The sequence below is a fragment of the Gymnogyps californianus genome, chromosome 1, assembly GCF_018139145.2.
Source record: "Gymnogyps californianus isolate 813 chromosome 1, ASM1813914v2, whole genome shotgun sequence".
In the NCBI taxonomy this organism is placed as follows: Eukaryota; Metazoa; Chordata; class Aves; order Accipitriformes; family Cathartidae; genus Gymnogyps; species Gymnogyps californianus.
Window position 1 is genome coordinate 93,690,136 of NC_059471.1, and position 12,989 is coordinate 93,703,124.

Sequence of the window (12,989 nt, forward strand, 5' to 3'; positions counted from 1 at the left end):
AAAATATTTTTGTTCAGAGTCCAATAACAATACTTGGTATTATTTTAATTTACAACTTCAAACCACTAATAAAGCTTGCTCCTACTAAAAAAAACCCAAACAGAGTATATTTCACATTTCTGTTACCTCCTCCTTGGATGCTTAACAAGCAAAATAGCATAAACTGCTACAGATGAATCTTCATCTAGCACAGCCTAGCACAGCTTCTATGCACCCCATCAGACTAACATATAGCAATGAAATGAAGACAGACGGTGTACTAAGTGCAAGAGCTGTAAATGAATGTGAACAGAAATGGATTTTGAAATGTTCTTGGCACTTTCCCAAGAAAACATTATCACTGTATTTAAAAAAAAGTGCTCCGTGCACTGTTTCAGGATTCCTAAGAATTAAAAACTCTGGCCTCCTTAGTGATTTTCTCTTCTGAGACCTATTTTCAGTTCAGTTGCAACATCTACATAAAAAAACAAACAAACTTTTATGGACTCTTAAAATTTAGTAGACCAAGAATATTACTGGAGTACTGTGTCTAGTTCTGGGCTCCCCAGTACAAGACAGATATGGAGCTACTGGAGAGAGTTCAGCGAAGGGTCACTAAGATTATAAACGGACTGGAGCATCCCTCATACGAGGAAAGGCTGAGAGAGCCGGACTGCTTGGCCTGGAGAAGAGAAGGCTCAGGGAGGGTCTCATCAGTGTATAGAAATACCTGAAGGGAGGGTGCAAAGAGGACGGAGCCAGGATCTTCTCAGTGGTGCCCAGGGACAGGACAAGAGGCAAAGGGCACAAACTGAAACACAGGAGGTTCTGTCTGAACATCAGGAAGCACTTTTTTACTGTGAGGGTGACCGAGCACTGGCACAGGCTGCCCAGGGAGGTTGTGGAGTCTCCTTGCTCAGATACTCAAAAGCCGCCTGGATATGGTCCTGGACAACTGGCTCTAGGTGACCCTGCTTGAGCAGGGGGGTTGCACCAGATGACCTTCAGAGGTCCCTTCCAACCTCAGCCGTTCTGTCATCCTGTGAATATATCGAGAATTGTGCTTTAAAATGTGTCAGTCAAAAAAAATTCCTGAGGACACTGCAGTTTTCTTGAGTATCAACCTCATTCATTTCCAGTGTCTTAAATTAAACCATCTGTTTCATTCTTTGAGTGGACAATAACTATACATGCAAAGTCAGGTTATTTTATGTTTTCCTAGGTCTGCAGTTGTTTGGGATAATTCATCAGCATCCCACAGAGAGAGGTCAGTACTCTGCAGATTCATGAAAGCATCTAGACCAGGCTGCTCTCACTTGCACAAAGCTGGACCCGTGCAATTTTGCATGACTCAAGTGCTCCCTAACCTAGGCTACTTTACTCCTTAGGTTATGCTGAAAATAGCTAGGACAGAAAATTCTCAGAAAAAGTCTCATGTTAAAGTCTTCATTTTTGTAAACCCAGCCTTGTCTTATGGTTTTGTAAGTTTGACCAAAAAAACCCAAAAACAACCAAACCCAACAAACCACCTGGAAGAGGTTTTGTTTCTGCACAATATTGTATTTCTTATTTGTGTGACCGTGCGTGTGTACGTACCTTCTAACACACTGCATATCACCTGGCACTACGAATGTCTCAAATATGTCAAGCTAAGAGATTTAGACTCGGTCAATATGCATGGCCAAGATGGAAATTTTAAAAGAGGTCAAATGCTGCACTACTTTTGATGATTCAGAGCTTGGAAATCTGCCATCCACATTAGCATGTATCTAACTTCCTAGCATATCATTAAAGGGTAACTTGTTTCTGGAGGTGCTATCTTTCCTCAAGGACATAAAACCATTATTATCATTAGCATCGTTAGTTGTATTTAAGATCCCAGGACATTTTCTTATCAGACTTAGTCTTGTAGCCTGAAATTCCAACAACGTGCATTATTACTCAGTGCCTGCGGCTGTGCCCGGTCCCAGGGCTGCAATGGGCCCAGTCACTGTCCTCAGCTCTCTTCATCGCCTGCAGGTGCTGTGGGATGAGGCCCACTGGGTGAGGTCCCTGCCCTGGCAAGTAGAACCATGATATGTTAATAAAAGTCTAACATTTTCACCACAGCAATTACTGAGATGAGCCAGCACAAAGGCAACAGCAAAATGTACAGAGAAGAAAATTCAAGTAAAACATCACAGATAAAAATGTTAGTTGCTTTCAGGTAACAACATTACTTGATTTTAGATATTGATTTTAGTTCCTGTGCTTTGAAATGCTTCCAAATTCCGGCTCCAACAAAAATGTTACCATTAAAATATTGTAGAAAAGATGCACTTACGGAAATTTAGAATTTACAATATATGTTGTACTGACAGACTAATTGGTAAGACAAAAATAAGTATTTTGTTTTAACATTAACAGCGGAGTGCACAGTGGGATTTCTTGCTTCGTTATTCCGTTAGACAATGTCAGAACCATGCAGAGAACGGCAGATGAACTACTGCTCTCTAAGCATATCAGAGTACTCGTGGTTCATTAGAAATCACCCTGAACATAAAAAAATGGACATAATCTGCTGGACAAAGAAACTGTGGATTGTGACAGACACGTCTGCAGAAAAGAGCTCCACCATCCTGTTAGTTTGAGTAGGTTCAAGCCAAGGGAAGGAATGCTAGGAATAACAACGCCTATGCAAAAAGCTCAGGATAGGGTCAAGGTAATGCTATTTTGAAGTTAGACTTTTACCAGTTAAGCCAAAACTCAGAATTTCAAACCTCCTGCTCTACAGAAAGCCCTGGCATTTGTCAACAGCTGAATGGTGATTCACCCATTGCAAATAAGTCTACACAGAGATACTGAAAAATGTAATACTCTTTTCAGAGACTTCGTAACAGCTGCTGTGTTTTTATCTAAGCTGAAACCCTTACCAAAATTAGCCCACCTCTCCAAATGGAAATTGTGATATTCTGTAAGCAGAATCAATTCTGTAAGCAGTGAGTACCTCTACCCACACTTTCAGTATCTTGTTACAAGAACCTTTAAGGTGTTCACTGTATATTCTCACCAAAAAAAAACCCCAAAACTCCCAAAAACTTTCTAGCCTTGTTTCTTAAGGAAGGAAGGTTTGCATGATCATGCATGACTGTTCAAGTACCTATTCAGCAATTCCCACTATCCCCATAATTTTGCATCTGTTGGCCAATTTCAACCAAATTTGGCAACAAAGACAGACTCTCAAAGAAATCAAACTCCTGTTCAATTCCTAAGTTTCATGGAACTGAGCAGTGGACAAAAATTCAGTGTGCGCTTGGAGCAAAAAGTAATTCAGTGCAGCCCCTTACCGTGGGCCAATTGTAACTCAACTCGCTCACCAGCTGCAGACACCTGCCAAGTCCCCCAAGCCATTCGCAGCACATCCTTCCCACCACATCCTTCCCACCAAATGGGAAGAGCATGGCTGGGATGCAGTGACCAAGGTGAGAAATGCCAACACGGGACAGGACAATGGGAATAAGATGGTGATAATGGAAAGCAGAAAACAAATCAGACACCAGACCTTGTTAGTTCCACTGCTCATGGACCAGCTTGATCAACAACAAATACATACAAGTCTCAGACTGTAGGTCTGCTGCATAAAAGCACAAAAGCAGTCATTGTATACCTATTGGAATTCAAATGAGGTAGGATAATTTAAATATCTGACACAATATTTAACATAATCTCTGTGAAATAACATGCTTTATCTTCTGATGTGTAATTTTCCTCGTGATTAAATGGCAATACATGCACTAAAACTTACATCACTTCTGTCACGCAGAAATTGTGTTTGTATTATCAACTATACACAAGTAACAGAACAAAAGGTTGACTTAGGAAAAGAGATTCCATTGTGCAATGCCAAGAAGCACTTCATTTTCAAAACTCATATCACTGTCAATTGATCATCATGGAATAAAAAACACAAAAGCTTTTGTGTAGCTTTGTAAGTGGAGTCCATACAGAACAGGATAGCTCAACTTGAGAAATGAAAAAAATACTTATGGTGAGAAACCAGAATATACTCAGCAACCAGAGACTGCTGGGGCAACTGGCTATCAAATGACAATGCTAAGAAATCCTTGGGGCTGCCTCCGCTGCATGACTCCTGATCAGACTCCTCCGTATTCTGGCTACTAGCATGGTCTCTGCAGTGCACAGTGATAACTTCCTCTTCAAGAACCCAGGGCAGGGAAGGTAGAAGAAGGGCATACAAGAAACACAAGTATTTCTTTTCTAATGCGGACATGAAACAGCTCTGCCTAATTCATTCCCTTCTGCCAAATGCCCAAGGGCCAGCTGCCTACCAAACATGAACTGATTACAGGGCAGGGATAGAGGTGACCCTGTAAACCCCAGAGCCACTCGTTTAGGGGTGTGGATTCCCAGGACAAAGCCCAAACAGGCAGGGAGAGGAGCTAGCTGCAACGCTGACCTGCAGTGGCAAAGCTCTGTGGGGAGAGAAGAGCAGCACTGGGCAGTTAAGGGGTACTGACGGCTACTTGTAATAGGTAGGGTGGGAACTAATTGTGAATTTAACAGCCAGTGTGCTCAAACTAGCCTGAAGACCCTGGAGCACAACCCTGCTACTGTGTTCACACCACTAAATACACTTCTGTTACTGAAGCTCACCCTGTGTATGGGAGCCCGGTGTTTCACCTGTGGCTCAGGAGAGATGTGGAATACTGGATAAGAACAAAACGGGCAACCATGTGGGTATTCAAAAATCCTGAAGGCACACTGAATTGTTAGATCAGTAAAAAGTGTGCAAGACAAATGATAGACTAACCCATAAGACATTTATTAGGAGATGCCTCCAGTCCCTACACTACAACTGAGGACAGACTACTGTGCTCTGCTGGAAACATCAGATGGCATGGATTCCCTGAAGGAATATGTAAATAAACAAGTAGAAGTGAACATGCATACCTGAACAAGTACACCAATAAGCAGTTAGCCCTACTTTGAGCATGGGTTGGACTAGATGACCTCCTAAGGTCCCGCCCAACCTGAATTACTCCACCATTCTACATTTTATCAATATGCAACAAGCATATCTCCAGAATAAGTGTTCTGTAATGATGGATTTACTAGAACAGAAGAAATAGCTTTGAGGCTTCAGCTCCCTCCTCCACCGTTACGTCCATCCACCACGCCAGTATCATATCCTTTCCTTGTATAATCCGTAATTTGTTTCCCACTCCTTGGCTTGCTGCATCAGATTTCCAGAGCCAAAGAGGAGGCATGGCATGCCCAGGGAGCACAAACCAGGGAGCTGCAGCAGTGCAGAGGGGCGAAGGGGGGGAATTCACATTTTTCTCAAGCTGAAGCCATACACTGGAGGCCCACACTTACTCTGGGACCCAAGAGGACGGCAAATCTCAAAGGATGATCTGATGAGAGACACATGATCTACATATCAGAATCACCCCTACTTCTCTTCCACTTGTATCAGGACTGCATCTGTGCTTGGCTGAGTGAAAAAGATACAGAACACATCCTGTTTAAAAGCATGAAACTTTTGTACATGAAAACATGAGCAGTTTAAGACTTAATTTTTTTACAGCTCTAAGAAGCATATGTGTAATTTTAATGTAGCTCTCCTTTCGGCTTTGGTGGTTTAATACTCTTATACAAAAGCAGTACAGCAGAAACTGTCATCCTCATTTCTTGCTTGATTGCTGTATGACATCTGCTAACCTTACAGTGGCTAAGCACTCTTTACTTTGTCAAAAGACTCTCCAGAGCACGGAAGGTGTTCCTTTTTGGCATGTCATTACTGACTTCCTTTTGAAAAATATTGTAGCAGTCTTATTTGACCCTCATACAGAAAAGTGTTGCTAACCCAACTGATTTTCTTATAAAGTCTGTGTTTTTTCTTAAATCCTTTGCTGCTGAAACTGGCAGAGATCCATTTCCCCTTGCTGAGGTTCTCAAAAAGAGGTGCCTGCGTCAAGGTTACTCACTCGGTTACTTTCAGTGCAGGGAGACAAGCACCTCCAGTGAGAGGATTCCTTCACATCAATGGGAAGACCATGTCCGAGACACCTCCCACCCCAGAAGACTGCAGGAACATACCAGCCCTTTTAGTTTGAAAGAAAGATTGAAAAGATGAAGCAAGCATCCCCAGCATGTGGAATAAATGGTGTCAGAATGACAAACAAAACTCCCAAATTTTCACTTAAAAGAGCACCTAGGAATACACTTCTCTACAACCAACAGAAATTATGCTGGAAAATCCTTAGCTACACCCTGAACTCTATCAACAGGCCAACAGAAGCCAGTTTATGACAGAAAATAACATATGAATGAGATGTCCTATCCATTGGTAGGGCTTTTTCATATTTTCAGTGCTCTAGATGGCCAAGATCCGCATGGTAGAAGCCACATACGGTACAGTTGTGAATAAGCCAGAAAATGGGGCTTTAAGGAACACTCTACAAACAACATAGACTAGTGGGTGGTATCTGGAATGCACATAAACATGGCAAAAATGCACTGAAGGGAAGTGTAGAAATCAAAATCAGAGGGTGGAAGCAAATGTCTCTGAGCAGATCATAAACCCAAAAAAACGAAGGAAAGAAAACGGGCAGGTGAGTTGAAACAAAAAGTAGGTGTGAAAGCGCAAGTGAGGAGCTGCACAGAGCTGAAGGCACTTTGAGCGGGAGGCAGGAAGAGGGCTGAAATGAGCAGCCAGCACAAAGGAGAGAGAAGCCAGCCACAACTCTAGAAAGGTCTTTCAGCGTCCAAAGGACAGTGCTTTGGCTCTTGCTACTGCTGTGCCAGGTGCTAGCTACTGGCTGGAGCCTCCAGCAAGCTGCTCTTTCCACCTTCCTTGGGGGAGGCCCTCAATTACGGAGGCTGCATCTCCAGAGAAAGTTCCAGAGACCACCAGGTGACCGTAAGTCATGGATCTCTGATGATAAATTCACTTATGCTGCACAAGTTCACATCGTCAGGGGAAGATGCGACAACTGTGTATTTGTATCATGTAAGAGTTGCTCTTAGTATCTGCTTCAAGATTTTCCTTCTTTTCTTCTCCTCTTTAACTAGGAATCTATTCAGTGGCCTAAATTTTCTGTTCCTTATAAGCTCTGCTTGGCTCACGCATGCAGGAAAGGGGCCAAAGATGCATGGCCTTGTGCCATTGCTGGTCTGCTGGGGGCTTGCTTAGCTTTCCATGTAAATTGGCCTCGGGCTGCCCTCATTTGGATTTGGCTACGTCCTTCAGCCCGGGCGGCAGCAGCCCCCGAGGGGCTCTTCCACAGCCTGGAATAACTCAGCAGCTCTCTGGCCATCCTTCCCACCCCTGGATCTCTCCTGCAGGCCCGGCACTCATCCCTGAGCCAAATCTTCCGGCAGCAGTGGGGCGGGGGAGGATGAAAAACCCAATAAACCCCTTTTCCTCGGGGATCTGCAGACGGGTCGGGCAAAGGCGCAGCAGAGCCCTCCACGTAGGAAGGAAGAACAGGCCCCGCGCAGGACGAGCTGGACGCCAGAACCGGGCCGGCCTCCCCCATGGCTCGGCTGGTCTGGAAATGGTCTGGAGACGGCTGGTCTGGAAATGGTCTGGAAATGCGGGTCAGCCACAGCCACCTCTTCGACAGTTCAGCGGCCGCTTAGGAAGCGCTCGCTGAGCGCAGGCGGGGCGGCGGCCTACGGCCCCCGCGCCGAGGGGCGCCGAGGGGGGCAGCGGCGGCCGCTCCGCCCCGGGCTGTGGGAGGCGGCGGGCGCCCTGTGGCAGACCCGTCCCCGGCACTGCCGGGGCGACCGGCCGGTCTCGCCCCCACCTCCGCTCTCGGCGGTTCGGCAGCGGACGCCACGCCCGCCGCCCCTCACGGGCACCGCCGCCCCTCACGGGCAGCGCCGCGCACCCTCCCCGACAGCCGGCGGGCGTCTGTGGCGGCGCCCCTTTCCCGCCTCTCCCGCTCCCTCCCGCCTCCCCCGCGCTCCCTCCTCCCCGCTCCCCCGCCCCCTCCCCGGCAGCTCCCCGCTCGCTCCCTCCCGCCGCTCCCCGCTGCGCAGAGCGCCGCGCCGCGCCGGCGAGGCGATGGAGAGCCAGCGCTGCTTCGCCAACCGCTTCGATGACTACCCGGGCAGCCCGGCGGCGGCGCCGGACAGGGAGGCGGCGGTGCCGCTGGTGACGGCCACCATCGAGCGGATCCTGCGGGAGCTGCCGCCCCTGGGCGGCCCCCGCGGCTGCCAGGGCGGGCTGTACGGCGGCGTGGCCGGCGTGGCCTACATGCTCTACCACGTCGCGCAGTGCCCGCTCTTCGCGCCGTCGCGGGAGGCCTACCTGCGGGCGGCCCGCCGCGTCGTGGACGCCTGCCTGCGCTACCAGGAGGGCGGCGGCGAGGCCGACGCCGACACCCGCGCCGCCTTCCTGCTGGGCGGCGCCGGGGTGTACGCGGTGGCGGCGCTGGTCTACCGCGCCCTGGGGCTGCCCGACTTCGCCCGGCCGCTGGGCAAGTTCCGGGAGCTGAGCGAGGTCTGCGCCCCGCTCTCCTTCCTCGAGTGCGGCTCCGACGAGCTCTTCGTCGGCCGCGCCGGCTACCTGTGCGCCGCCCTGGTGCTGAAGCAGCGCCTGGGCATGGAGGTAAGGGCGGGGGCGGCGGGGCGGGGGGCGGCGGGTCACCCCCGGCGGGGACCGGCCCCGCCGTCGGGGCCGTCGGCGCGTCCCCTGCGAGCTGGCGGCCGTCCCTCGGGCTGGCACCCCGCCGTCCCGACCCGCGCTGCTGCCGAGGCAGGGCGATGCCCTCTGGTCCGCAGTAGAGGGGGATGCACCGGTGCCGGGGCTCTCAACAACAAAAAAAAAAAAAGGGAAAAAAAGCGCCTTTTCCAGCTTGCACTTTTGGAGCACGCTTCAGGAGGAGCCCTGGGGGCGCTTTCTCTAGTAGCTGTTTCTCCGCAGCCCTCCTCCCCTAGAATAAAAGATGCATCTTTTGCGAGAGGGAGTCGGGGGCAAAATGTGTGCAGGATGCGGTCCCGCTGCTGGGGCAGGGCCCCGGGAACGGGGCGCTGCACCTCGCTGCACGTTGCTGCTGGGGCATGCCGAGAGCATCCGCTGTTGGTTGCCAGGTGGTGAATTATTTGGCAGGAGCTACCCCGGGCTTTTCAAGAGTATTTCTGTAAAATGAAGTGGGTAAGAAAAGGAATATTGTTGGGTAAAACAGAGTAAGGAACCTTATAATAATAAGTGGTGCTGTGCTATAATTTGCAAGCCAGGGACCAGATTTTCAGAGGCACTTGGTCTTACTAACCCCCGCATACAGAAGCTGGTAGTCTTTTGGAAATCTGGCCATATATTTTGGTGCTTTTCGTGAATGACAGCTGTTTTTTTCTGGAAGCATGAGATGTGATTATTGTTGAACATGCTGTTGGTTTCAGTAGTCGGGACTTTACCCTAGGATATTGTCATTGTCAGTGCTGACAATTCAGAGCTTCCACTGACTACAGCATAATAATTAATGCAACTGATTCTGTTTGCTGTGGTGTTTGTTACTAAGTGGTCAGTGCGGTATCTGAGCAGGCATTTGTTAGATTTTTGTTCCTGTCCTCTTGTCAGGTCCAATCTGTGTTTCCTCTGTTAGTCACTGATTTGCAGGTTCATATGCTTCTGGCTTGCTTTCCTCCTGGGAGAGGAAGCTACTATTACAAGTAAATAAATGATGTAAAAACAAGTGGCGCTGACCCATCCAATACCAGTCACTGCAATCAGAGTCCAAGGAAGTTCGTTTAATGGAGGACTCAGGAGACTCCAGGGTATCCAGAGAAGGCAAGAAGAATGTTAAGTCAGTTGAATGTTTTGTTTGCCTTGAACAAAAATTCTTAGAGCATTAAGCATTTAAAGTACCATACCATACGTGCTAACTGTTTCTTTGTATAGCATTGTCTGACAATCATAACCATAAAAATGGTTATGTTATTTGTAACTGTAATATAACCAAACTTTTCATTCTGACAGCATTTTCTGTGAGAGGAGGGTTTTGTAGACACATCACAATCCGACGTGCAGTGTGCAGCAGTGCCAGCCTGAGAGGATGGTTCCTCACAGAGGAATAAGCCATCCCTATTCGTTCAGTTTGCATTGGCGGAGTGTGTCTAGTACCCATGTCAGTGCTTATGATGGTGTTGTGACACACCAGCTGAATGAGGTGGCACCGTGGACTGTACTGCTTCATTTAATTCCGTCATCCATTTGTCTCACGTCCTTGAGAGCAATCGCAGAACAGTTTGGAGAGTAGATGCAATCACTCTGACAGGCCGTGCGAGGAAGGGGAAAGCTCTCCTCTCTGCTTGCTTGATTGTTGAAAAATTGTACTTTACACAGCTGTGAAGAGTTAAACATCCCACAGATGAGTGCAGGTATGCACTTATTGTGGAATCCATTTAGCAGATGGGTTAAGTACAATCATGGAGGGGTTTATTTTGCCAATAAAACATATTCTGTGTCCCCTTGCTGATATTTTAATTGGTAAGCTAACATCCTTCCATAGTATTATTTATTCTGTCACCACATTGTAATTTTAAATGTGTAGTGCAAGAAATAAATAAAAATAATCTAAACTGTTAAGTATTAATAAAACCAACTAATTTTTAATTTTAACAAAACCTAAAACTTTTAATTAAAATATTTTGCTCCTTAATGGGGAAAATGATAATGATTTCTAGTCTATGTGTACTCATGCTTGAGCAAAATTTGGGTCCTTTGATAAATGTTCCCATCCTAATACAGAGTTATTTTAATTAGTACATTGCCAGACTAGACCCTGCATCTTTTTACAAATGAAGAAAGGGATGCCCAGAGAGAGCGCATGTCATTTATTACCCAAGGTCAAACGGTAAGCCAGGTGCATCCCAGAATAGAAGCAACGTCTTGTGATTCGATCCACTGGAAAATGCTACCTCCTGTAATTTGATTGTACACAGTCTCACATGGCTCATTGCAGCATGTTTTTTTGTTTCCCACTTTCTTTTTTTTGAGGACGCTGTGCAAACATTTCCAGCACAAAGTGAAATCCGTTCGTTACATTGAAATACAGCCGCTGCTGCCCGTATGGTTGTTTTTTCCTCTGAAGAAGTCAAATGGTGACCTATATACAAGAAATTGCTTGCCCTTGAAGAAAGGCTTTTTGAGCAAATTTTACAATTTATGTTGTGGGTTTCGTTTTTGTCTTTTCTGGGCAGGAAAGGAAGGAGACTGCTTTATTTCAGTAAACACCAATTTAGCTCAGTTGCTGTGCCCTGATGCTTCAGTTTCTTGCTAAAGAGTCTCAGTGTTTTAAAGCTTCACATGTTGTTCACAAAGTTAATGGACTGTCCTGAAGGATCCAGTCTGTTGAATAACATTGTCTTCATGTGAAGAAGGCATTTGCATTCAGCTGGTTTTCAGAGTTTTAGGCTAATGCAGCATTTTTCCCTGATGAATTAATTGAGAGTTTTTGCATGAGTAAGGATTACTTCAACAGTCAAGGCTTAACAGGATCTGACTTTCATGATGCACTATGCATTAGAAAAGATGTTTGTTTTCATCCTTTCTTTAATTTCCATTACATTGTAGTCGGTACTTCCTAGGCAGAGATGGATAAAATATTCTTTTGGCAGAAACAGTGTGTCATTTGTATAAGGTACATATAAATAAGGTGCATGTACTTTAGCTGTTCTTAACTGCTGTGTTTTCACTGTTCAGGGGAAATGTTGTTTCTGTTCTGTCTTCTTCGGGTACCTCTTTTTCTGATGCTTGTAGTGTTGGTTCCTTATGTGTTCCTGGGGAAATCTGTCAGTCCTGCTTTTAAGTCTCTTCACTCAGTCTCTATTTGCTTGTGCAAACCGTAGTAAGACACTACTAAAATGGTGGTCCCATCCCCCTGTTCAGATGGTATTTTATCCTCTCCTCATTTTTTCTGAGTGATGTTTCTGTCCCGTTTCGTGGTTGATGGAGCATGGTGTGTCTTGGTAGTTGCACTTCCTTCTGGCAATGTAACTGTCAGATGACGGAGGAAAAGGTACAGAAGTTCAAGTGGCTTCTTGCATCGCCATCTGCTAAGATGTTGCCACCTTTTAGCACGGCTCAGGTTTTCTTTTAATAACTGACTGAACCGATGGGCTTGACTGACTTCCACTAGCTCTGGGTTGCAGCAGAAAAGACAGCGATGGATAGCAGTGTACCACATAGGAGGCAGGGCAGCATTCTACATGACTGCCTGATGCTGTGGCTTTGTTAGAGACTGTAGTTTTGAAAGACACTGGGGACACCGTAAGAGACCCTTGCCTGCAGTTGCAGTGGTGACAAGCTGAACCAGCACACTATGCCAGCAACACAGCCAAACCAGTTCCCTTGGGGGCTGAGCCACTGGGGTGAGTCTTGAGAGCCTGCGGAGACCTTAAGCTGTTTCATGCCACTATATGGTTAAGCTTTCTGTCTCTGTGGCAGAGGGGCATCTCAATTTCCTTCCCAACAAATGCGATGTCATGATTTGCTGTGTGTTTCTGTGTGTGGTTTTTGTTGTCCCGTCACAGGGAAGGCACAATTCTGATGTTATTCTGTTATAGGATGCCCAGAAAGGGCAACGGTCTTTATAACAGGACTCCGTTGAGTGTAGGGCCCTGCTAAAAAACATATATACCCTGGCTGCTGTCTATCACCAGAGTCTCTTTTCTCTTGGACCTCCCAAGATTGCAAATCAAGCTGACAAACTTCACCTGATATGTGGAAAACAGAAATAGCACTGCTGTGCGATGTCTGGGATCTGGGTGCCACAGCAAGGGAAGTGTGAGGCAAGACTGGCTTTAAAAAGCAGTGGAACAGCCTGATGTGCAGTGCAGGGGACCTGACATGTCCAGCCAGTGTATTTCATAATATTCTGGGAGAGAAGATATCAATGAATGAAAATTATTTTCTTTCTAACTCCTCAGACAACTCTAGATGATATTACTTGTTCCTTAGAGTCTTCCCTCCAGCTAGTGTTTAAAGACTGTTGTAGGTTACT

The 12,989-nt window shown here is 46.7% G+C and overlaps 1 protein-coding gene across 1 annotated transcript in view; it reads left to right on the forward strand.

Moving 5' to 3' along the window:
• Nucleotides 1-8,050: 8,050 nt before the first annotated feature.
• LANCL3 (LanC like family member 3) overlaps nt 8,051-12,989 on the forward strand; it is a 32,344-nt gene continuing 27,405 nt past the window's right edge. Inside the window, exon 1 of the mRNA XM_050915001.1 lies at nt 8,051-8,596. Within this exon, the coding sequence (XP_050770958.1) occupies nt 8,051-8,596 (546 nt within the window). The remainder of the gene's footprint in view (nt 8,597-12,989) is intronic.